Genomic DNA, 22,083 nt, shown 5'->3' on the forward strand with positions numbered 1-22,083 from the left:
TTTCCCCTCATGTTATAGACCAGAAAACTGAGACCAACAGGGTTAAATAGCTTTCCCAGAATCACAGTTGAATTTGAACTCAGGTCTTCCTGACTCCACCTATGCTCTATTCACCACCTAGCTGCCCAGTTTGGAGTTACATGGTACAATTTTCTGATGAATAATAGTAACGAATAACAATAATTTACATGATCTGCTTCACTAGAAGTGACTTCATTTTAAAGATATGAATGCTAAAGCTAGAGAGGGATGAATACTAATAATTAATAATTTATATGATAAAATCCATTAAGCCACTTCACTGGAAGCAATCTCATTTTTTTTCTTTCCTGAGGCAACTGGGGTTAAGTGACTTGCCCATCATCCCACAGCTAGGAAATGTTAGGAAGTGTTAAGTGTCAGAGGCCAAATTTGAACTCAGGTCTTCCTGATTTTAGGGCTGGTACTCTGTCCACTATGCTACGTGGTTGCCCCTGAAAACTCTCATTTTGAAGTTATGAGTGCTGAAGCTAGAGAGGTTTAACTTGCCTATGACCATACTGCAAGTCTTCTGACTCCAAGTTCTCTGTCCTTATTATGTACCATATTGTTCTAAAACAGCCCTATAAAACAGGTGCTACAAGAATGATCAAATCTATTTTTCAAATGAAAAAAAGTGAACAAAGGGAAACGACCTGCCTGATATCATTTAATCAGATGCCAAGATTTTTTTGACCCCAACCGTGTCTCTTAATTTACTTGGATCTTGGTATCATCATCTATAAAATGAGGATAGACTGGATTAGATAATCCAGATAATTAAATAATATAATTAGATATATTAATATACAATATATTAAGATATATCTTATGTAATGTAATCTTATATCAGATAATATGTAATTAGATAATTTAACTCTGATATTCTATAAATTAATGACTCTACACATCTCACCTCCAGAACTCTTTCCACTGACATGTGTTGCCTTTCTTCTGGTTCAAATGTCTAGACTAAAACAAGAAAGGTGGGATACAATTCTAGAGCTTTGGAAACTAGTTGGCTTGATCAATAATTAATATGCCTTATCCAGAATTTTTATGATTGATTCTTTTCCCCAAGAGTCAGTCAGCTCGGAGAAGGCATGGGGTAAAGAAGTGGTGAGGGTGGAGCTTGTTTTCCTAATGTGTGTTGAATGCATGTGAGGATCAATGGGAGACTACATGTCTGTTTGTGTGACTGTCAGAAGATTGGGGTTGGGGTGGGAAACCACGCAGCTATAGGGGAATCAAAGTATTTGTGTACATTCTTTGTATCCATATTTGGTGGGTCTATATGTTGTTGATAATGTATGTGTAGCACATATTCTCTACCCCCCATACACACACACACAAGCCCTCAGACACACTGCACAAGCAACCACAGAACCAATATGGATGTTCCACACTTGCCAACACAACCCGCAGTGCACACATCGTGACACATACCCACCCATAAGCCATGCCCAGAAACACATGCATATACAGTGACACCAATGACACACATCCTCCTCACCCCCCCTTCCCTGGATACATCCTTTCAGCCCCCACAAAAAATACCAGCTGCACGCTGCCTCAGAATGTATGTCCGGAGGGAGTGGGAGGTGGGGGGGGGGAGATATACACATCACATCATCAATGAAACTGACCCCCTCCCTCCAACTCATGGGGCCCTCCTCTTCCCTTCCCTCTGGCTTCAGCCTTTGCTTTCCCCTCTCTAAGTCAGAGCCTTCAGGTCTCCTATCCTATCCTTCCCTCTAAGAGCCCTCCCTTCCCTCCCCTCCTCCCCCAAAATTAAAAATTCCCTCAGTCACCCTTACTGAGACTGACAGGCAACAGCTAAAGTAAGGAGGGGGATCCAGAGAGACGGGCAGAGAAAGAGAAAGAAATAGATGTGGAGAGAGGAGGGAGGGAGGAGGAGAGAGAGAAAAAGAGAGAGAGAGAGAGAGAGAGAGAGAGAGAGAGAGAGAGAGAGAGAGAGAGAGAGAGAGAGAGAGAGAGAGAGAGAGAGAGAATAGGCGGGCAAGCAGAAGGAGCTGCAACGGGAGAGATGCTCTAGTCTCCATGGCAGTGCTTGAAGCAGGCAGAGGTAAGAAGCCGACCCCTCTTCCCTAGACTACCCACTCCCATTGCTTTCTCCCCACACTGTTTCCTTTCCCCTTCCCATCCCTGAGTTCCCCTCCTCCCCGGGGCCACCTGCTGTTCCTGGCATGGGGGTAGGGGTGGTTGCGGATTCCTGACCTCTCTAAAGAACATAAGAACATAGGGGACTTCCTAGTTTCTCATCCTCACCCTGACCTTCCATCTCTTTTCCCCCTCCCCACTCTGTCCTTCACCTTCTCTCTGTCCTTCATCCTTGATTTCTCTTTCTTTCTTAGAGATTTTCTTTCTTCAAGGGTGCCCCTTCCCCCACAGCAGAGCCAAGGGAGGGAAAATGAGAAAGGGTCCAAAGTAGGGAGAAAGGCAATGGAGGGGGGACTCCTGCCCAACTCTGGTTGCCCCACCCCCCCCGGCTAGCCATCACCATAGCAACTCAGATTACTGGGCTCCATATGGAAAACAAAAAGGGGGGTAATATGACCTCATGGAAGGGTGCAGAAAAGGGGCTAAGGGCTCCTCTATAAAGAATGTCCTCCACTGTTGGGTTTTCCTGCTTTTGTACTTTTCCCTTTCACCTCTCCCAATTTTGATATAACCCTTCTGATGCCTCCCTCAGACCCTCTCCCCTTCTTACTGTGATCCTCTGATTCATTTCAGCTGCCTCCCTAAGGCAGTATATCATCAATATCCCCATTGCTTCTGCAGCCCCCACCCCCACCCCAAACAGAGGGAGGAGAGAGACAAGGTCACCCAGTGGGGCCCCAGATTTTATGTCTTTTGATCCTTCCCATCACTCTCTTCCCTTAGCTAGAGGATCCTTTAGTTCCTCTCAGTCTCTGGACCCCCTATCTACTTTCCCCTTTCTTTCCTCCTTCCTTTCCCTAAACTCTCCCTTTTCTTCTTCCACGTCCACCCACCCATTCTCTAGTCTCTCCCTTTCTGGATGATTCTGTTCTGAGGTCAAACAATTTCCCCTTCTTCTGTTCTTTTTGCCTTCTGTCTTCAATTCTGTTCTCCTCTTTCCCATACTTCCTCAAAAAAAGGGAAAAGTTAAGTCTTGAGAAGATAGGAAAGGGGTGATAAGTCACCAACCTTAGGAGAATGAAGGGTTTGGGAAGGGAGAGAGGATACATACCCTTCCTCGCTGCCACCCCTTCCTCCTCCCACATTGTCACCTACTGTGAACCTCCAGTGGGGCTATTTACTGTTCCCCCTGTCAGTGAATCTGGAAGGAAATTAATAGAGTGGGGTGGGGGCAGATCGGATAACTAGATCGTGGCAAAGGGTTTGAGGACAGGAATAGGAAAAATGGGTGAACTGGGGTTCTTGAGAGGAGAAGTTAAAAGGAAAAAGGGAAATGGAACGTAATAGAGTAGGACTGAAATCCCATTTTCCCTAGAAGCTTATAGGAGCACCACTGATCCCAGAGTTTCATTGTAGGACCAGGGAGATTGATTAAATGACATCTGCAGGTTACAGTCTTTTATGATTTCAAATGAAGGAAAGAAAGGAAGCTCAGGAAACCAACTGAGAAAAAGGAAATTGGAGCACTGGCTTATCTGCAGCTCTCTTTACCACAGCAGGTTCTGTCTGCTGAAGACCCTCACACCCATGGAGAGACCCAAAGGAGACACAGCCCACTGAGTCTGTTGGAAGATGAGTCAATAGGAAGGCAGGTGGGAATGGAAATCAGAGGATCCCACCCAGCATCCTAGCAAGGGTGCTTTTTCTCCACTCAAGGGAGAGAAAAAAAGAAGCCATAGAGAGGCAGAGGGCTGTTTCCTTTGACCCTTAGCCTTGGATTCCTCCTTCTCCTTTCTACTGCAGCAAATGACATCTTAGGGGAGCCATGAAGGACAAGGCAGTGGGGTAGGCCACAGGGACTTTTTTGCCTCATTCTAGGGGGGGAGGGAATTGGGAACAGGGATAATAAGGGTCATGGGGGGCAGTCTCAGTGGGGCTCCTGGGTGAATCCATTCCCCCCACCCCCCAGAACTTCAGGGGGTGTGGGGGGCAGAGGAAGAAGAGGAGGATGGCTCGGGGTGGGACAGGGATGGAGGAGGCCTCCCTCCGCTCCAATGCCCTGTCATGGCTGGCCTGTGGAATGCTGGCCCTCCTGGCCAATGCGTGGATCATTCTCAGCATCTCAGCCAAGCAGCAGAAACACAAACCCCTGGAACTATTGCTCTGCTTCCTGGCTGGCACCCACATCCTCATGGCAGCAGTGCCCCTCACCACCTTTGCTGTGGTGCAGCTCCGACGCCAGGCCTCTTCTGACTACGACTGGAATGAGAGCATCTGCAAAGTTTTTGTTTCTACCTACTACACGCTGGCCCTAGCCACCTGCTTCACCGTGGCCTCACTCTCCTATCACCGGATGTGGATGGTTCGCTGGCCCGTCAACTACCGGCTCAGCAACGCCAAGAAGCAGGCGTTGCACGCTGTCATGGGCATCTGGATGGTCAGCTTCATCCTATCCACGCTGCCTTCCATCGGCTGGCACAACAACGGCGAGCGGTATTATGCCCGGGGCTGCCAGTTCATCGTCTCCAAGATCGGGCTGGGTTTTGGCGTCTGCTTTAGCCTCTTGCTGCTTGGAGGCATCGTCATGGGGCTGGTGTGTGTAGCCATCACCTTCTACCAGACACTGTGGGCCCGACCCCGTCGGGCAAGACGGGCCCGGAAATTGGGGGGTAGAGAGGGATCCAGAGGGGGCGGTACAGGGGGCCTAGGGACCCGGCCAGCCTTTGAGGTTCCAGCCATTGTAGTGGAAGACGCCCGTGGAAAGCGTCGGTCTTCGCTGGATGGCTCTGAGTCAGCCAAGACGTCCCTGCAGGTCACCAACTTGGTCAGCGCCATCGTCTTTCTCTACGACTCACTCACTGGGGTGCCCATCCTGGTGAGATCAGGATTCCACACTCCATCTCCCTTTCCCTGCCATCCAACCTCCAACTTCCTTGTCTAGTCTGTAGTTCCCTCCATCTAGAATAGAAACTTCTCCACCCTTGATCCCCTTCCATAGAGATCACTTCTACTGCCACCCCAATCTATGACACCCCACTCCTTCCTATCCCCACCTCCAAGTCTCCATTTTACCTCTATATTACGGCTCTGCTTTCCCTCTAAGAGCCCCATCTCTCCATCCCAGTCTTCTTGACTTTCCTCTAGTTAATTTCCCTGTCTCCTCTTTTATCTCTGTTTCCTTTCTCCCAGATATAGAAACTCATCCTCTAACTGTCCCTTAAATCCCACTGTCAGAGGCAGGAGACTGGGCTGGAGAGACCATGGCTCTGACCCTTTGCGGTCTTTCTGATGAGCCTCCTGCCCTCCTTCCCCAGGCAGTGAGCTTCTTCTCACTGAAGTCCGACTCTGCGCCCCCATGGATGGTGCTGGCTGTGCTATGGTGCTCCATGGTACAGACTCTGCTCCTGCCCTCCTTCATCTGGTCCTGTGAGCGTTATCGAGCTGATGTGCGCACCGTGTGGGAGCAGTGTGTGGCTATCATGTCCGAGGAGGATGGCGAGGATGGTCAGAAGATGTCTACCCTCCCCACCGTGATCACTGTCCCCTCCCTGCACAAAGAACACTCCCACAGACTCCTAAATTCTGATTTTACTAAATATAGAGCTCCTATGCTGCCGAATATCTGTAAAGGGCCCTGTAATGCCCTGCCCCTGTCTTATTTTCCCTCTCTGTGCCTTAGTTTTCTCATCTATAAAATGAGGGGGATGGTCCCTTTTTGAAGCTCTGACTTTCCTTATGTACAAGGTTATGGTCCATATACTGCACTGTAGCTCCCTCTGTTGGACACATCTCCATCACTGTTTTTATGGTCCTTTCAACCTTCCCGGCAAGCATTCATATTCTGGGCAGATAAGTCTCCCAGGCTTGATTTCTAAGCATTTATTCTCCCCCCACTCCCAACCTCCTCTTACTTCTATCCCTAATATTCTCCCTACTCTCCCTATATAAGATACCGCATTTAGAGACCTTCTCTTCTTCTCTACCTTTTCCTTGCTACCATGTAAAACTCTTTTCTCCTCTGTGATCTATTTACAGCTACCTTGGTTAGATGTTACACACATACACACACACACACACACACACTCACCCAGGTCCTTTTTCAACCAAAGGGATGGGGTCAAGAAGGAAAGGGGAACCAAGGACAAATCATAAGAAGAGGTTTGGGGGAAGCAGGGCGATGGGCATCTTGGGAACAATAACAATTGTATACATTGGGTGAAGATGAAATCATCTACTTTATCTTCTTTTTCTTCCCAAGATGGAAGCTGCAATGACTATACTGATGGCCGGGTCTGCAAAATTCGTTTTGATGCTAATGGAGCTGCTGGGCCAGGGAGCCAAGATCCCACCCAAGTGAAGATGCTGAGTGGGAGACACATGCTATTTCCTCCTCATGAAAGAGTCCACTATTTGCAGGTATGGAGCTGAGAAAGAACAGTATGTTCAAATCTCCTCACATCTGTAAGAGTATTTGCAGACTTGGTTCCAAGTACCTAATTCCAGGATATGTCAGCTTGGGTTGAAAAGATAGCTCTTTCCCTGTATACCCACTATGAAGGACAAGGAAGGCCAGGAACTGGAAAAGAGAGAATATTGGGCTCTGTCTCCATTTGCCAACTCCTCTCCTCCAATGATCCAATGGGTTTCTCTATGCCCAGGTCAGAGGTAGGATGTGAGGTGCTCTGGTAGTTCTCCTCCTACCTGTAGAAGCCCTAAAAAGTACAAGGACAAATCAGAGTGGCTTTAGGGGATTTTTCTGTGTAGGTTCTACCATGGCCAAATCACTTCTTTGGGCATTAGCTTCCTCATTTGTAAAAAGAATTTTTGTCTTGGATATTCTCTAAGGTCCTTTCAATTCTTTTTTAAATCCATGAAACTAAGAAATCAACACAGAAAATACACAACTGGGATGGAGAGAAAGAAGGTCCTATTCTAACTTAATATATGGTTTGCATGCATGTTTGTTATGTATGTGCATAATTGCACATACATTCGATGTAAAGGAGAACTAGAGGAGAAATCTCCTGAAATTAATTTTTGAGTTCGTTTTACCAAAAGAAATGCAAACAGAGAAAAACTTTTGAAGTAGAGAATTCACACACACACACAGAAATCTCCCCATCTTCAGGGTACATCCTTCTCTATTCCAGGAGTTTTTCCTAAATATCACTCAATGAAGTTCCTCAAGATCTACCTTTTCCCCTATCACAGGTTCCACTGTCCAGACGACTCTCCCATGATGAAACCAACATCTTCTCTACTCCTCGCTCACCTGGCTCCTTCCTGCATAAATGGTCATCTTCAGATGACATCCGGATAATCCCATCCTCAAACAGGGAATTGGGGACACTCCGGGGCATGGAAGATGATGAAGAGGAGTCTGAAGCTTTGACCAATTTACATCAATTCTTGGAAAGCAGAATGCTAGGAGGAGGTGGAGGGCCTCCAAGGGGCCCTGGCTTCTTCCGAGATGAGATCACCACCTTCATTGATGAGACACCCCTGCCTTCTCCAGCTGCTTCCCCAGGTCCTTCTCCCCGTCGGCCCCGGGCCCCAGGTCTCTTTCCCCGTCGTCTTTCCCTAGGGTCCCCTGATACTGGAGTGACTGGAGTGTCTACGGGGCTATATACAGGGAGGCGGTGCTCCCTCACTGGAATTGAGGGGGACCCACAGGCTTGGGGGGGAACTTGGGGCCCTAACACACCTATATTTGCCCCACTGAGCCTGTGAGCCCTTGATGAATCCAACAGACTTAAGAGGAAGGGAGCCTGGGATAGATAACTCCCTTGACCTGATTCAGTCTACAACTAGCCACAAACTTGAACCCAGGACAGCTGTCTGCAGCAGACTTAGAAGGAAATGGGGAAATTGGATTTGGGGCATCATAGCTCTGACTACTATGTCTATAAGACTGGATCCTGCTCCTTACTTCCCATCATCCCCAGCCCAACATATTAAAAAAATCTGAAGTGTTACTGTGGAAACAGCTGTAGCCACTGTGTCTTGGTGGGTATGGGCGGCGGCGGTGGTGGTGGTGATGGTAATGGTCAAAGGAATAGCTCACATTTATATAGAGTTCTTAGGTTTTTAAAAGCCTTAACTTCCTGACATAGGAAGAAAGGATTATGGAGATCCAGATAGACAAAGACAGACAGACACACATACACACACATACACACACACACACAAAGTCACAAACACAGTCTCACATGCATATATTCCGGGCTCCACCCATCAATCACTATTGTATATAGATGAAATTCCCAGAGTTGTTTGCTCATAATCACCCTGAGAGACAGGTGGTAAAAGTGTTTTCCATGTTTTATAGATGAGAAACTTAAGGGCTTAGAAAGAGTTCAAGGTCATACAGCTATTAAGTGCTGGCACTTAAATTCAAGGATTCTGACTCCAAGTTCCCAGAGGAGTCAGGATCACAAATAAAAGAAATTTATGTATATAGATTGGTTTGTTAAAAGTGGTGTGGGGAATTCATTTGTATGTATAGGAAAAAAAGACCTTGATGCTATTTCTGCTTCCTTCCAGCTTCATTTTGAGCATCATTTCTCTAGTGAAAGATCCTCTTTTTTGATTTAATACTCTGGGATACCCCATTTCGCTGATTATTACTACTAATATTAGTAGTATTATTACTAGTAGTCAGTGCAAAAACTCTATTTCTTGTCTTAACGGGCTGCATTACAGATGTCCTGGAACCAAGCAGCCCCCCCCCCCCCCAGAATATCCCTCTGCCTGCTCCGATGGGGACAGTCTCCCATCAATCTATTATCCAATTCTTAACTCTCACTCTACGATGCATCTCTCTCATCCAGAACCCGCAGGATCTGGGAGTTACTCCTCCCTCCCTCCTCCAAAAAGATGAATCTCCCTCATTCTCTCCCCTAACCCAAGTTCCCTATTTTTTTTCTTATATGTTTTCCATATCCAATTCTTCCCCTCTCTCCAGTTCTTTCTCTCCATCTGTTCCTCTCCCTCTGATTCTCTCTTCATTTTCTCTTAATCATCCCAGTGGGAAGAGCTGCTCTGTCATATTCTACCTCTCCTTTCTTTTCTCTATCGTCTTGCTTTCTCTCTTTCTTTCTCGTTCCCCATCCCCCTCGCTTCCTCTCTAGCTCTCTCTCCTTCCTCTCCCCTCCCTCTTACATTCCTGCCTTTACTCTGTCTCCTTCTCCTGCCGAACCTCCACATCATGCTGTCGCTCCTCCTTCTCCTACTGCTCCTTCCATCTCGGGGCTGCGCGGAGCCCCCAGGCCTGGCCCAGCTGCCCGGGCTAGTGCCTCTCCAGTCCCCAGATTTGCTGTACGCAGATGGGCTGCGCGCCTATGCCGCAGGGGCCTGGGAGCGGGCGGTCGCGCTCCTTCGGGAGGCGCTGAGAAGCAGGGCCGAAGTGGGCCGCGCGAGGCGGGACTGCGGGGCACGGTGCGCGGCGGAGCCGGGGACCGAGCTGCCCCCAGTGCCCTCGAACGAGCCCGGCTCGGACTTCAGCCCAGGGCCCTGGGAAAGGCTGCTGCTCCGCGCCGCGCTGCGCCGAGCCGAATGCTTGAGCCAGTGTGCGGCCCGGAGGCTGGGACCCAGGGGCGCCGCTGGGCACCGAACGGTGCGTGCGCTCCAGGATGCCTTCCGCCGCCGGGAGCCCTACAACTACTTGCAGAGAGCCTACTACCAGGTGCGGGCAAGGGCTGAGGTGGGGAACGGCTCTCATTCTTTGGAGTGCAGGTTCTCCTGGAGCCAGAAGGGTTGGAGGTTCGAATGCGACTCTGCTCCTCTCCGTGCCTTACCTGTGTAGCCTGAGGCAAATCAGTGCATCTCACTGGGCCTCAGTTTCCTCATCCGTAAAGTAAGGAATCTGTGTTAGATTTTAAGGTTTCTTCCTGCACGAAATTCAACGATCCTCTGAAAACAAAAGCCAGAGGGCGTAATATTAGAGCGACTATGCAAGGGGAGACGAGCCATTTGAGGATTCTCTAATGCATTCCCCATTCTAATACATTCCTCCTCAAATTACAGAAGAGAGTTACGGGCCCAGAGAGTTATGACGTTAGTTTGCCCAAAGTCACACGGCTTATAAGGAGTAGAATTGCTTTTGGAACACAGGTCCTCGAATTTGAGAGCCCTTTCCACTACACCACATTAAAACTAATGTAGGAGTGATTATCGATCTTTGTAAAAATTAGATCCAGAAAAATAGGGTTAGAAGATTTTTAGGGGAAAAAGGAAGGGAATGAGGAATTAGGGCCCAAAAGAGATTCCAGAGAAGGACGGAGGAGAATCTGGGGTTAGGGATGGGGATTGGGAGAACTAGAATGTTAGGGCAAGACAGGATGGGTGACCGTGTTCCTGAGACTGATGAAGGAGAGGGTGGAGATGGAAAATATGGTTTCCTGCTCTTTCTGCTTATGTGGCCTGGATTCCTACTCTGCCTAGCACCACAGGCCGTCTGGTCCACCTTTTAAACACACTTCGGGGTCCTAAAATCCAACATGTTCGTCTGGGACGAGTTTCCAATCCCCTCCTCCAGTTTACCCCTTTCACTGATGCAGGGAATTGGGGAGGGGTGTTTTCTCATCTTCCTTTGTCCATCTCACTCAACCTGGTACCAGATGGTAATGTTGCCCTATTTCATCCTGATCAGATGCCTACCTTCCCTTAACATTTTTTTCTTTTTTCTTTCCTTTTATCTTTTCTTTCTTTCTTTCTTTCTTCTTCTTCTTCTTTCTTCTTCTTCTTCTTCTTCTTCTTCTTCTTCTTCTTCTTCTTCTTCTTCTTCTTCTTCTTCTTCTTCTTCTTCCTCTTCTTCTTCTTCTTCTTCCTCTTCTTCTTCTTCTTCTTCTTCTTCTTCCTGAGGCAATTGGGGTTAAGTGACTTGCCTAGGGTCACACAGGTAGGAAATGTTAAGTGAATGAGACCAGATTTGAACTCAGATCCTCTTGACTTCAGGGCTGGTGCGCTATCCACTGCACCACCTAGCTGCACCTCCTTAATATTTCTTTACCCCAAAATCCCCAAGCCTAGCTCTGGATTAGGAATCAAGAAACCTAAGTTTGGGTTCCTTGTGCTTTTGTGACCTAAATCACTTTCCCCTTTTGGACATCTCTTCTCTCATCAGTAATAGTTGATAATATGGGTATATTAATTTAGCTCTCAACTACAACCTTATTGGGGGAGTTACAAGATATTCTTATCCTCATTTTATAGTTAAGGAAACTGAAGTTCATTTAAATTAAATGACTCAACCAATGGTCTCAGCTAGGTAAAAGCTGGTAGTGGGATCTGAACCCAGATTTTTTCTGACTCCAAATCAGGGCTTAAAATGAAGGGTTGGACTAGAAAAGGATGATCTCTAAGATCTTCTAAGATCTTTAGAGCTTGTCAATAGATAGTTACAGAGGACCATCCTCATCGATGTGGAATGTTTTCCATAGAAAAACTTATTTGAAATGGGGGGGGAGGGTAGTAGTCCTCAGCAAGAGGGGAAAGACTGATAAATGCATAGAGGCAGGATTCTGCACCTTGATTTTGAGTAGGTCCTAGGAGAATAAACAACAGGTGGTTTGGGAGCCTGCTCCAGAGTCGGGATGTGGAACGTGAAAGGGAGGTAAACTGTCTTGATTATGAGGTGATGTCCAGTGGGGAGGGACCTAAAACATTGCTCCAGGATGGAATGGATATTTAGAAAGGGCAGATATGGTATATGGAGGGAACTGCCCCTCTCACAGCTCCCCTTCCATTCCCCCAATGACTGATTCAAAGCTGAAGAAATTGGACCTGGCAGTGGCAGCAGCTCACACCTTCTATGTGGCAAATCCAAAGCACCTCCAGATCCGGGAGGACATGGTGAAGTATCATCGAATGTCTGGGGTGCGCCGTCAGAGCTTCCGGGACCTTGAGAATCCCCTTCACTGGGTGAGTTGCCTTCTCCAGCCAAACTCACTCTCTGCTTCTGTCATCCAATCTTCATCTTGCTCCCATCCTTGACAGATCAGAGTTGTAATAGAAAGACTCCTCAGATAGCCTGGGAGATAGTGGGATCTGGTTTGCAACCTCAGTTCTGATACTAAGCAACAATGACCTTGCTTGAGCGAATCATTTCTACCATCTGAAGAGTTTGGATCAGAGTCCCTTTGAATTTTAACTCTGATGAAATTTAACATTGATTCTAAAACTACATCTTTCACCTCCTTTCTCCCAAGTGAGTTATAAAGTAGCATTTACTGGAGGAGAACCAGGTCTCCAAATGAAACTTATTTCAGCCTGCTAAGATACTCTTACCACTGTTTCTAACTCTTGTATCTATTCTATGCTATGTATTTCCGCAAGACTTACAAAAAAATAACAATTGCTTAATATTCACATAGTGCTTGTAGCAACATTATGAAATAGCTTTTGCCAATATCATTATCACCATTTTGCAAACGAGCAAAATAAAGCTATGGAAAGTTAATTTTCTCATGGTTACCCTGATAGACAAAATGGGTTTTGTAGTTAATAGTACTAATAACTAACATTTAAATGGCAGTTATTATGTGCTAGTCACTGTACTGAAGTCTTTACAAATATTATCTCATTTTATCTTCACAATAATCCTGGGAGGGAAGTACTATTATTATCTCCAATTTACACTTGAGGAAAGTGAGGCAAAAAGAGATTAAGTCATTTGTCCAGATTCACACATAGTAAGTGTTTGAGGTTCTGAACTTCACTCAGCGCTCTACTCTTTGAATCACCTAATTGCCACTATATGAGCCCTCAATAGGTGGTACTTGGGACCACACCTTTAATCCCTGCTCCCTTTCCCTAGGCGGCATATGATGAGGGTGTGGAACTGCTAAAGAGACAGGAGGTAGCAGCAGCACTGCCTCTCCTGGAAGAGGCCCTCAGGGAGAGCTTGGCCCAGATGGAGAACTGTCGAGCAGAATGTGAGGGACCAGAGGAGCAGCTCACAGAGGAGGAGGAGAAGGAGGAAGAAGGGGATGCTCAGCCTGAGAGCCAGAATGGCCTCTATGAAGCCATTGCAGGTTTGAGGCTGAGATAGGGGAAGGGTTATTTATTGGAAGTAAGCATAAGAACATGTGTTGGGGAGAGGCTGGATCTTCCAGAGTCAATGTCCCTTCTTCCTCCCCCAGGACATTGGATCAAAGTTCTGCAGTGCCGGCAGCGCTGTCCTGGGGCTGTAGCCACACGGCCTGGCCAGAACTCCCCCATCTCCGACTTCCTACCTAGCCAGCTATGGCAGCTACAGGAAGCCCATGCTCAAGGTGAGTAGAGTTGGGAATGGGGATGACTTTTTTTCTTGGTTTTTAACAAGAGGTGGCAAAACTTGTCCAAATGGGAGCTCCTTAAATCATACCTTTCCATTTCTCTAGCTGTGTACTGCTTTTCTGTTTTTATTTCCTTCAGGGTTGCCTCCAGTCTTCTTTGGAGCAGATGAGAAAACCCTGGAAATGTTCTGTTCAGCTCCTTTTAGCTTTAATTGCTATACCTTGCTTTTTGTCCTTCTATCTGTTCTCTTCTTTGCTCTTTTCCTGAACTAGGTAAGTTGGAAGTCAGATTTTAAATGTATCAGACACAGAAAAACCTTCCTCAAGTGGGATTGATAGTGTCAGCAGGAAGTGGGTGAGGAGGAGGGTTCAGAATCATTATGATTGGTCCATATTCCCCAGCATAGATGGCATATTCGCTATTGTTCTTAGTTCCTCTCTTGTCTATCTGTAATTCCATCTTTGCCTGTCAGTCTTTGCATCTCCATTACTCCTGCCATCTGTCTTCCCATTAAAGCTACCCTACATGTTTTTCTGTCCTTGCCCCCATCTCTTCATCTCCAGTGGGGAATCTCTCCCAGGCAGTGGAAAATGCATTGAGCATCCTGCTTTTCTATCCTGATGATGAGGCTGTGAAAGGAGCCCTGAATAAATACCAGAAGCTGTTGGGTGAGCAGAGTCCTGATCTTAGTGCCAGAGAGGTAAGCTGTAATACCTGGTCCCAACAGCTCAAAACCCAAACTAAGTACCTAACTTATATGAACATTGCCAACAGAACATTGTCTCCAAAACTCGTATTTTTACTCTGGACTCCATTCTCTACCTGGAATAACCGGATCCCCTTACTCTCTCGTGACTCTCTCAATCCCATATGTAAGGTTCCTTCCATGACCACATCTTGTGATCATTGTCCTGAGCGTGTGAACACCTATATATACGAGAGAGAGAGAGAGAGAGAGAGAGAGAGAGAGAGAGAGAGAGAGAGAGAGAGAGAGAGAGAGAGAGAGATTTGATTCCAATATAAGTTTTAGCTCCTTTGGAACTTCTGGTATATGAGATTAAAATAATGAAACCATCTCAGTGTATCTGAGATCTGGGAAAGAACTGTGAGTGGAGGGGAAGGTAGGGAAGAGTATAAAGGCAAAATTCTTAGAGCCAATGAACAGTCTAGCCTGAGTTTTGACTTCTTTACCTGCCCTACTTCCATCTATTGTTATAAGGAATCAAAGCATGCCCTATCATTATCAGGCTGGTTTCTCTAGGTTTGCTTTGATCTCCAAAGTCATCTTGGACTAAGTGTAGATAAATCTCTTTTCTCTTTAGATCAATACAAACAAAGTTAGAATTTTTCTGAGGCAATTGGGGCTAAGTGACTTATCCAAGGTCACACGGCTAGAAAGTGTTAAATGTCTGAGGTCAGATTTGAACTCAGGTTCTCCTGACTTCAGGGCTGGTGCTCTATCCACTGCGCCACCCAGCTGCCCTTAGAATTTTTTTCAAAAGAGTTTTACTAGGAAATTAAGATGAAAAGTAAATCCAAAGCAAAAGTCTGCAAAAACATAGAAATGGAGTAGATTCAGAGAGAACAGAATACTATCCTGAGTCAGCCAAAGTCCAGCCAACAGTCAGCCTTGAGTGGTACAATTTACAGAGTCCCAAGATTCACAATTTTTTAATCTCAATTTTGTCTGTTTTAGACACTAGGCCAAATTAAGAAGATGCTAACTTGAAGCAGATTCTGAATGGTAACATGGCTAGATTTAGGATGTTCTTGATCCCCTCCAGAATCTATTTCCTAATCTTCTCTCTGGATATAAGTATTCTCTCTGACATGGAACTACCTTTCATTTTTACTCTGTAACCTTCTTGGCTCATGTTGGTCTTCTTGTCTGGATCCCCAGATGAGAAGGAATTTTCTTATCTAGCCTTTGAATGTTCTGTCAAGGCTTCAGATAATTTTCCTCTATGACTTTGCAGCTCTGAGTTATGGCTCTGAGCTCCTTTCTCTGATCCAAGGTACCTCTAGCCCCTTGGGAACAGTTATTCCAGAATACTACATTATAAGTTATAATATCATAATCACTTTGTATATGTATATAGTCAACAATAAGAGTAGAGGATGTGGTAATGTTAGAAGATAGAAGATCAAATTCTCATCTTTCTCCTCACCATCTGTGTGGACAAGTCATGTCACATCTTTGGGCCTCAGTTTCTTGATCTGTAAAATGAAAAGGAGTAGAATTACAGAAACTCTAAATTCTCCTCCAACTCCAAATCTCATCTTATGAATAGGAATCATTTCTCAGAGGAAGTTCCATAAGTACTCTACAAAGTCCACTTCTAGATTCCATAAAATAGGCTCTAGACTTGTTTTAGGAATATAATTGGGATAGGAGCCTCATCATGTCTCTGTTTTTTAACTCTTCTCTGTTCATTGATCTCTAACACTCCTAGGACATTCGACATTTTGTTCTTCAATCCTTGGGGGAGAAGAAACTGCTATACTATGCCATGGTGCACCTAGGGACCAGTTTCAAAGATCCTGTGAGTGATATCCCCCTGAATGTCTCCTGTGGAGGGTTGGGGTTAGGGTTACTTTCCACCCCAAAGGTGTCCACTATTGTGAAAGTCCTGAGAGGACATATGGGTGAGAAGTACAAGGCAAAGTTGTCCCAAAGGGTAAGGAATTTTGGGGGGGAGAGAGGGTATCTGCAGTGGATTGGAGATAAAGGTCTTATTCCTAATCATTATAGGATTCTTGGACCCCAGATGATGTTATCCCTGAGGAACTGAGGAAAAAGCTTAGGTAGGAGATGTTTCATGATGGAGGGGGATAGGAGAGAGAAGTTGGGGAAGAGGGGAAAAGGGTAAAGATAAGATTAGGTTAGAGCTCCTGGGAAAAGAGAGGGGGGATAGATCTTTCAAAGTGGTCTCTAGGATCTCCCCTCCTCTAACTGAGCATGTGTCTTCCCCTGGAGAGAGGATCAAGAGAAGAGGCCTTGGGACTCCAAACTTCCGGAGCCAGAGTCCTTGGCAAAATGGAGGGGTGAGTTCCAGGGAGGTCTGAAAAAGAGGGAAACAGATGGGAATGGGAACTTTAAATTCACCAATTGACACTGTTCTGGATGTGCCCTGAGCATTGTTGGAATCCCCCATTTTGGAGTCTCTGACTCTTTATCCTCTCAGCTTATTCCTGTTTCCATACCAGATATCCAATTTTTGGAGGGTGTGACTTTAACCCAGGATGCAGGGCAGCTGAATGGTTCTGAGAGGGCAGTGCTGGATGGGCTGCTCACCCCTGCTGAGTGTGAAATCCTGCTGCAGTTGGCTAAGGTGAAGGAAAAAAAGAAAGCTAGAGATGGGAGGGAAGAATTACAGGACCTTGGTGATCTCTAACTTCCAACAAGAACCCAGGAAGGATGCCTCTGGAGTTCTCATAGCAGAGACTATAGAGTGAAATCAGCTGTAATTTGTGGATGGATGAGGAATTGGTACCATAGTCATCCTATAATCTTTCTGTGTCCTTTAGGATGCGGCTAAGATGGGAGATGGCTACCGGAGTCGGCGTTCTCCACACACTCCTCATGAGCTTTTTGAGGGGCTCACAGTACTCAGGGCTGCCCAGGTGAGAAGGGGCCCATATTTCTAAGTCCTTTCCTGAGATTTGGGAGAGATGACATACCAGGGACTTGGGAAATTTGCTCAGTGGTGAGGAAAGGGCTGCTCTAACTCAGATGCCTGAGGCTTATATTCCAAATTTAATAGAGGTAAGCAGATTTTAAGGATATTAAAGAGGCTGGCAAGGGCAGTTAGGGGATACAATGGGTAGAGTTCTGGGTCTAGATTCAGGAAATCTGAATTTAAATCTGACCTCAGATTCCATATGACTTAGACAAGTTACTTAACCCCTATTTGCCTTGGTTCCTCAGCTATAAAATGAGAACACAGAGGAGAAAGAAATAGCAAACTATTCCTTTATCATTGCCAAGAAAACTCCATGGACTTTGTCCATGGGGGTTACATAGAATCATTCATGATTGAAAGATTGAACAATCAAAAGTAGGCTGTCAGGAAACCTTGGAGTTGCTAAGCCCAAGGAGATTGTTGGGAGAAGCAAACTGAGGCTTCTTCCCTCTCTGTTACTTTTCTTTGCTTTTTCAACCCCACATCTTCTTTGTAGCTGGCCCGGGCTGGAGCTGTGGACAGACAGGGAGCTAAACTGTTGCTGGAAGTCAGTGAGAGGGCACGGAACTTGACCCAAGCATACTTCTCCCCCCAGTGGCCCCTGCACCTCTCCTTCACTCACCTAGTGTGTCGAAGTGCCATCGATGGTATTTACTAAGGCTTCCTTTCACCTGGTGCCCTCACCCTTCCTCAAAACCTCCTCTTCTAGCCTTAACACCCTTAAGATTTCCCACATACTTGAGTGTGTGCTCTTTTTTCTCCTCAGTTCAAGAAGATCTCTTCTGGGGCTCTTCCTGGGAAATATCTCTAGCTCTAGGAAGAATGTCCATCCTCAATGGCCCATTGGGATGTAACTGAGTGCAATAGGGAGAGAAGAAAAGAAATGACATGTGCATTTCTACCCAATGTCTCTGCATTTCAGGGGAGCAAGAACAGCGGATGGACCTAAGCCACCCAGTTCATGCTGACAACTGTCTCCTGGACCCTTACAGTGGGGAGTGCTGGAAGGAGCCTCCAGCATATACTTACCGGGACTACAGGTGGGGATGAGGGTGGGTGGAAGGCTAGCCTATATGCCCTCCTCCATAGTTTTCATAGAGCAGTCTTCAGTGATGGGTATCTTCCTAGCATGGCATCTATAAAATACAGAAATTGGTGAAGACGAGCTCTAAAGTCCCTTCATGCAGAGGAGAGGCTTACTCTCTTTCCTTTTCCCTCCCCAGTGGGCTCCTTTATCTCAATGATGATTTCCAGGGTGGGGACCTGTTCTTTACTGAGCCAGATGCCCTCACTGTGACGGTGAGTAGGGAAGGGGGAACTTACATGGTAAGGGGTGGAAGAATGGTCAGGATTCATATTAGAAACTGCCCAGAGGCAAATGCAGAAAAAAATGATTGGGCCTATTTTAACTCTTTCCCTACTATATTTTCTCTTCCTCCACCCTTCCTTCTCTCTCAACCAGTAAATAAGGACCTACCCATAGATCTCTGCCATGTTTCCTTCTCTGGGATATAAAGGGGTACCCACTAAGGAAGGCAGTATAGCCTACATGGTATCCTACCTTCTGCTTCATTCAGGGATTTTACTGTCAGTACCATCGCTAATCCTACTTACCCACCTCTATGACCTAATGGTCTCAAGTCCATAGGAAAAGGAACTTCATTTCTACCTCCCCAAGAAGGTCTCAGTTCTATGATAACATTGAATTCCTGGAAAGGAAACAAGAAGTTGGGACTGAGAGGAAGAGGCAATTATTTATCTGTCTACTTCCTTCTTATTTACCTTTGCTATTTTCTAGATAGATGTATCTATGACTGGTTAAGTTTACTTATTTTCTATTGCCTCCTTGAGAGGGAGGGAGGGGAAGGTGAAAAGGCAAGATATTTCTAAGATTCCTTTTCCTTTTTTAGCCTAATTTTATCCTCAGCTCTATCCTACTAAATGGCTTCACACTCCTTTTTAATATCTCCTTTTTAGGAGATAAAAATACCAAGAATAAATAGAATATAAAAACAGGCAGAGTTATATCCCAGAACAAAGCCTTTAAAATAGAGGATGAACAATCTGGGGCTCCCCTTCCCCTCAGGTCCCATATTTCTGCCTTTCTGCCCTGGTGCTCAGGATTCCTATGTTCTGGCTAACTGGGGATGAAACTTGCTGGTATTTTTCCCTTTGCCCTACATTTGAGGATGAGAAGGATTGTAGCCATTGTTCTCTGGGATGTGACAGGGGGAGGGAGCCAGTGAAACTATTCCCAACACACTGAGTTCTGAAGAGAGTGAGATCTACCACATTCTTTTAACTAGGTTGTGCTTCATTGCCTCCATGTTTCTGTTGATGTTGTTTATTGTTGTTTTAATAGTTCCTTGGTTGATGTCCCACTGGTGTGTGGGGCTGAGGGAAAGCTAGGAGTTCTAGGAGACTCATTCTACATGTCTCCATACCATGTTCCTGGTCTGAGACCACAGAAACCATCTTTATCCCTTTAGCTTTTGTTTTGAACCTAGACTATGGCACAAATGAATGGGAAGTGGTGACTTGTTTATTGGTCTATCCCTGTAGGAGGCCATTGTTATATAGAATGTAGAGGGAAAGTGAGTTTCTGGAACTGTGACGATCATTCTTTTCTCCCCCTCCCACCCTACTATTGATTCCCAGGCCCAAGTTCGCCCTCAATGTGGACGCCTTGTGGCCTTCAGCTCTGGGGGAGAGAATCCCCATGGAGTATGGGCTGTGACAAAGGGACGGAGATGCACCTTAGCACTATGGCACACTTGGGCCTCAGAGCATATGGAACAGGTGAGAGGAGACAGGAGAACAGAGGTATAGAATGGTTCTGGTGGGAGGATTCAGTTTAAAAATTGTGTGTATAATTTAGAATCATGCAAAGAAAATGACTAAAATGTCCATATGCTTTCATCTAGAGATTATATTACCCATACCTCAAAGAGGTCAAAGACAGAAAGAAAGGTGCTGCATCTGTCAAAACATTTATAGCTGAACCTTTTATGATAAGAAAGAACTGGCAACAGTGCATGTGTTTATCAACTGGGGTATGCCTGAATGAATTGTGATAAACAAACATAATGGAATATTGTTTATGTTATAAGAAATGATGAATACTAAGAATTCAAAAAAGTATGGAAATATTTATTTTAACTAATGCAAATTAGAATAAGCTGAATCAGGAAAATAATATATTAAATGACATAAATGGAAAAAAATTAAATCATTTTAATAAATACAGGATAGGAAAAAATAGAGCAAATTGTGTGAAAAGGCAATAGTTTTAGTTTACTACTGGCTCAATATGAATCTGACTTGATCTTAATCTATATTAATAGAAATAAAGAATTAGGAATAAGAGAGGGACATAACCATTTTATTATATTCTATACTGGGTCAGCTCATATCAAGTATTTATGCTGAATTATTCTGGGTATTATATTTTGAGAGGAACATAAATAAATTGGAGAAGAGGATAACCAGAATAGCAAGAAAAATATGAGGTAATACATGAAAATATGAGATAATATAAAATATGGCTGAGTGAAGTAGAGGTGTTTAAACTGAAGAAGAGTCTCAAGATATGAGAACTGTCTTCAAATATTTAGTGGATTGTCACTTGGATAAGGGATTAGATTTATTTTATGTAGTTCCAGAGCACAGAACCAGGATAATGTGAATAAGTTATAGAGAATTAGGTCTCTGTTTAATATAAGAAAAAAAATTGATGATATCAGAGCTATCTAACAATGAGGTATGCTTCCTGTTCTTGGAAGTATTTAATTAAACAGAGGGTGGGTGACTCTACAGAATATCAGGGATGTTACAGAGAGAATTCCTTCCACTGATATACTTCTTCTAGAAGATAAATTTTTTTATTAAAGTTTTTTATTTTCAAAACATGCATGGACAATTTTTCAACACTGACCCTTGCAAAAATCTTGCTTTCCAGATTTCCCCTCCTTTCCCTCACCCCCTTTCCTAGATGGCAAGCAATCCAGTATATGTTAAACATGTAATTCTTTTATATATATTTCCATAATCATCATCTTGAACAAGAAAAAATGAGATTAAAAAGGAAAAAAGTGAGAAAGAAAGCAAAATGCAAGCAAACAACAAGAAGCACAACTATGCTGTGATCCCAACTCAGTTCCCACAGTCCTCTCTCTGGGGGTAGATGACTTTCTTCATCATAAGACCTTTGGAACTGGCCTGAATCAAAGGAGATAACTTCTAACAAAGATTCATTGACTTTTTTTTCTATATCCCCCAATCAGGACCGTGCAGAGGCTGAGATTCTGCTACGGGAATCGGACAAATCTGAAGAGGGGGAAATACCGAGTGGAGACTCCTCCCCAGAGCCTCCCAGTGTTTTGGGAAGGAAGCCACAGCAAGCCCGATTGGAAGTCAGAAGGCAACATCCTGCTCGGGAAGAGCTTTGAAGGGATGAAGGAGACAAGATTACTTAAGAGACATTCCAATCAAAGTGGTGATAGTGAATTCATTCCATGGACCACACAGCTACCCACTGACATAATGAGTTAATATCAATTGCCTTCTAGGTCATAATCAACTGGACAGAGGAAGCTCCTCTCTTTCTTCAAGGATCAGTGGGGTAGAACTTCTGTTATGAAGGTTGGATTGCAAGTATGTGAAGAGGGAGGAGAGGTAACATCATGGGCCAAATACCTCAGAATCTGGAAGAGTATGGCTTCATGAGCATATTACCTTCCCAAACCCACATATCACCCTTCAGGGGGACAGAGAGAACAATGGAGCATTTTACCTTTACCAAGTGATAGGAGAGGGATGGAGACTAATGATGTGACCTCACTTGTAGAGGGAGATCTCAATGATCTCCTAAGTGATAGGAGAACAGAAAATGCTTGAGTGCTTTGGGGGGGCAGGGAGGGAAAAGAGGAAGAGTGGGAGGTCATCCCCTGTTACACAAAGCAATAAAGGACATTCAAATCCCAAA

General features: G+C 45.1%; 2 protein-coding genes across 5 annotated transcripts; both read left to right on the forward strand.

Moving 5' to 3' along the window:
• Nucleotides 1-2,008: 2,008 nt before the first annotated feature.
• GPR162 (G protein-coupled receptor 162) lies at nucleotides 2,009-8,123 on the forward strand. 4 transcript variants are annotated; one of them, XM_051963319.1, is made up of 7 exons: nucleotides 2,009-2,104; nucleotides 3,696-3,791; nucleotides 3,943-3,984; nucleotides 4,258-5,014; nucleotides 5,454-5,643; nucleotides 6,398-6,555; nucleotides 7,351-8,123. In XM_051963319.1, exons 3-7 carry the CDS (start codon nucleotides 3,965-3,967, stop codon nucleotides 7,867-7,869), a joined length of 1,644 nt encoding a protein of 547 aa, XP_051819279.1. In that variant the 5' UTR covers nucleotides 2,009-2,104; nucleotides 3,696-3,791; nucleotides 3,943-3,964; the 3' UTR covers nucleotides 7,870-8,123. The 4 variants fall into 4 exon arrangements, with proteins under 4 accessions (XP_051819279.1, XP_051819278.1, XP_051819280.1 ...); XM_051963318.1 differs by having other exon boundaries at nucleotides 3,696-3,984; XM_051963320.1 differs by having other exon boundaries at nucleotides 2,013-2,104; nucleotides 3,699-3,984.
• Nucleotides 8,124-8,848: 725 nt separating this feature from the next.
• Nucleotides 8,849-22,083, forward strand: P3H3 (prolyl 3-hydroxylase 3). The gene is made up of 15 exons (XM_051963313.1): nucleotides 8,849-9,823; nucleotides 11,908-12,060; nucleotides 12,956-13,172; nucleotides 13,281-13,412; nucleotides 13,980-14,116; nucleotides 15,870-15,959; nucleotides 16,169-16,221; nucleotides 16,394-16,461; nucleotides 16,624-16,748; nucleotides 16,945-17,040; nucleotides 17,596-17,746; nucleotides 18,022-18,139; nucleotides 18,323-18,398; nucleotides 19,758-19,898; nucleotides 21,383-22,083. The coding sequence occupies exons 1-15, from the start codon at nucleotides 9,347-9,349 to the stop codon at nucleotides 21,545-21,547; spliced, it is 2,199 nt and encodes a 732-aa protein (XP_051819273.1). The 5' UTR covers nucleotides 8,849-9,346; the 3' UTR covers nucleotides 21,548-22,083.

This window comes from Antechinus flavipes, chromosome 5, assembly GCF_016432865.1.
Source record: "Antechinus flavipes isolate AdamAnt ecotype Samford, QLD, Australia chromosome 5, AdamAnt_v2, whole genome shotgun sequence".
Taxonomy (NCBI): Eukaryota; Metazoa; Chordata; class Mammalia; order Dasyuromorphia; family Dasyuridae; genus Antechinus; species Antechinus flavipes.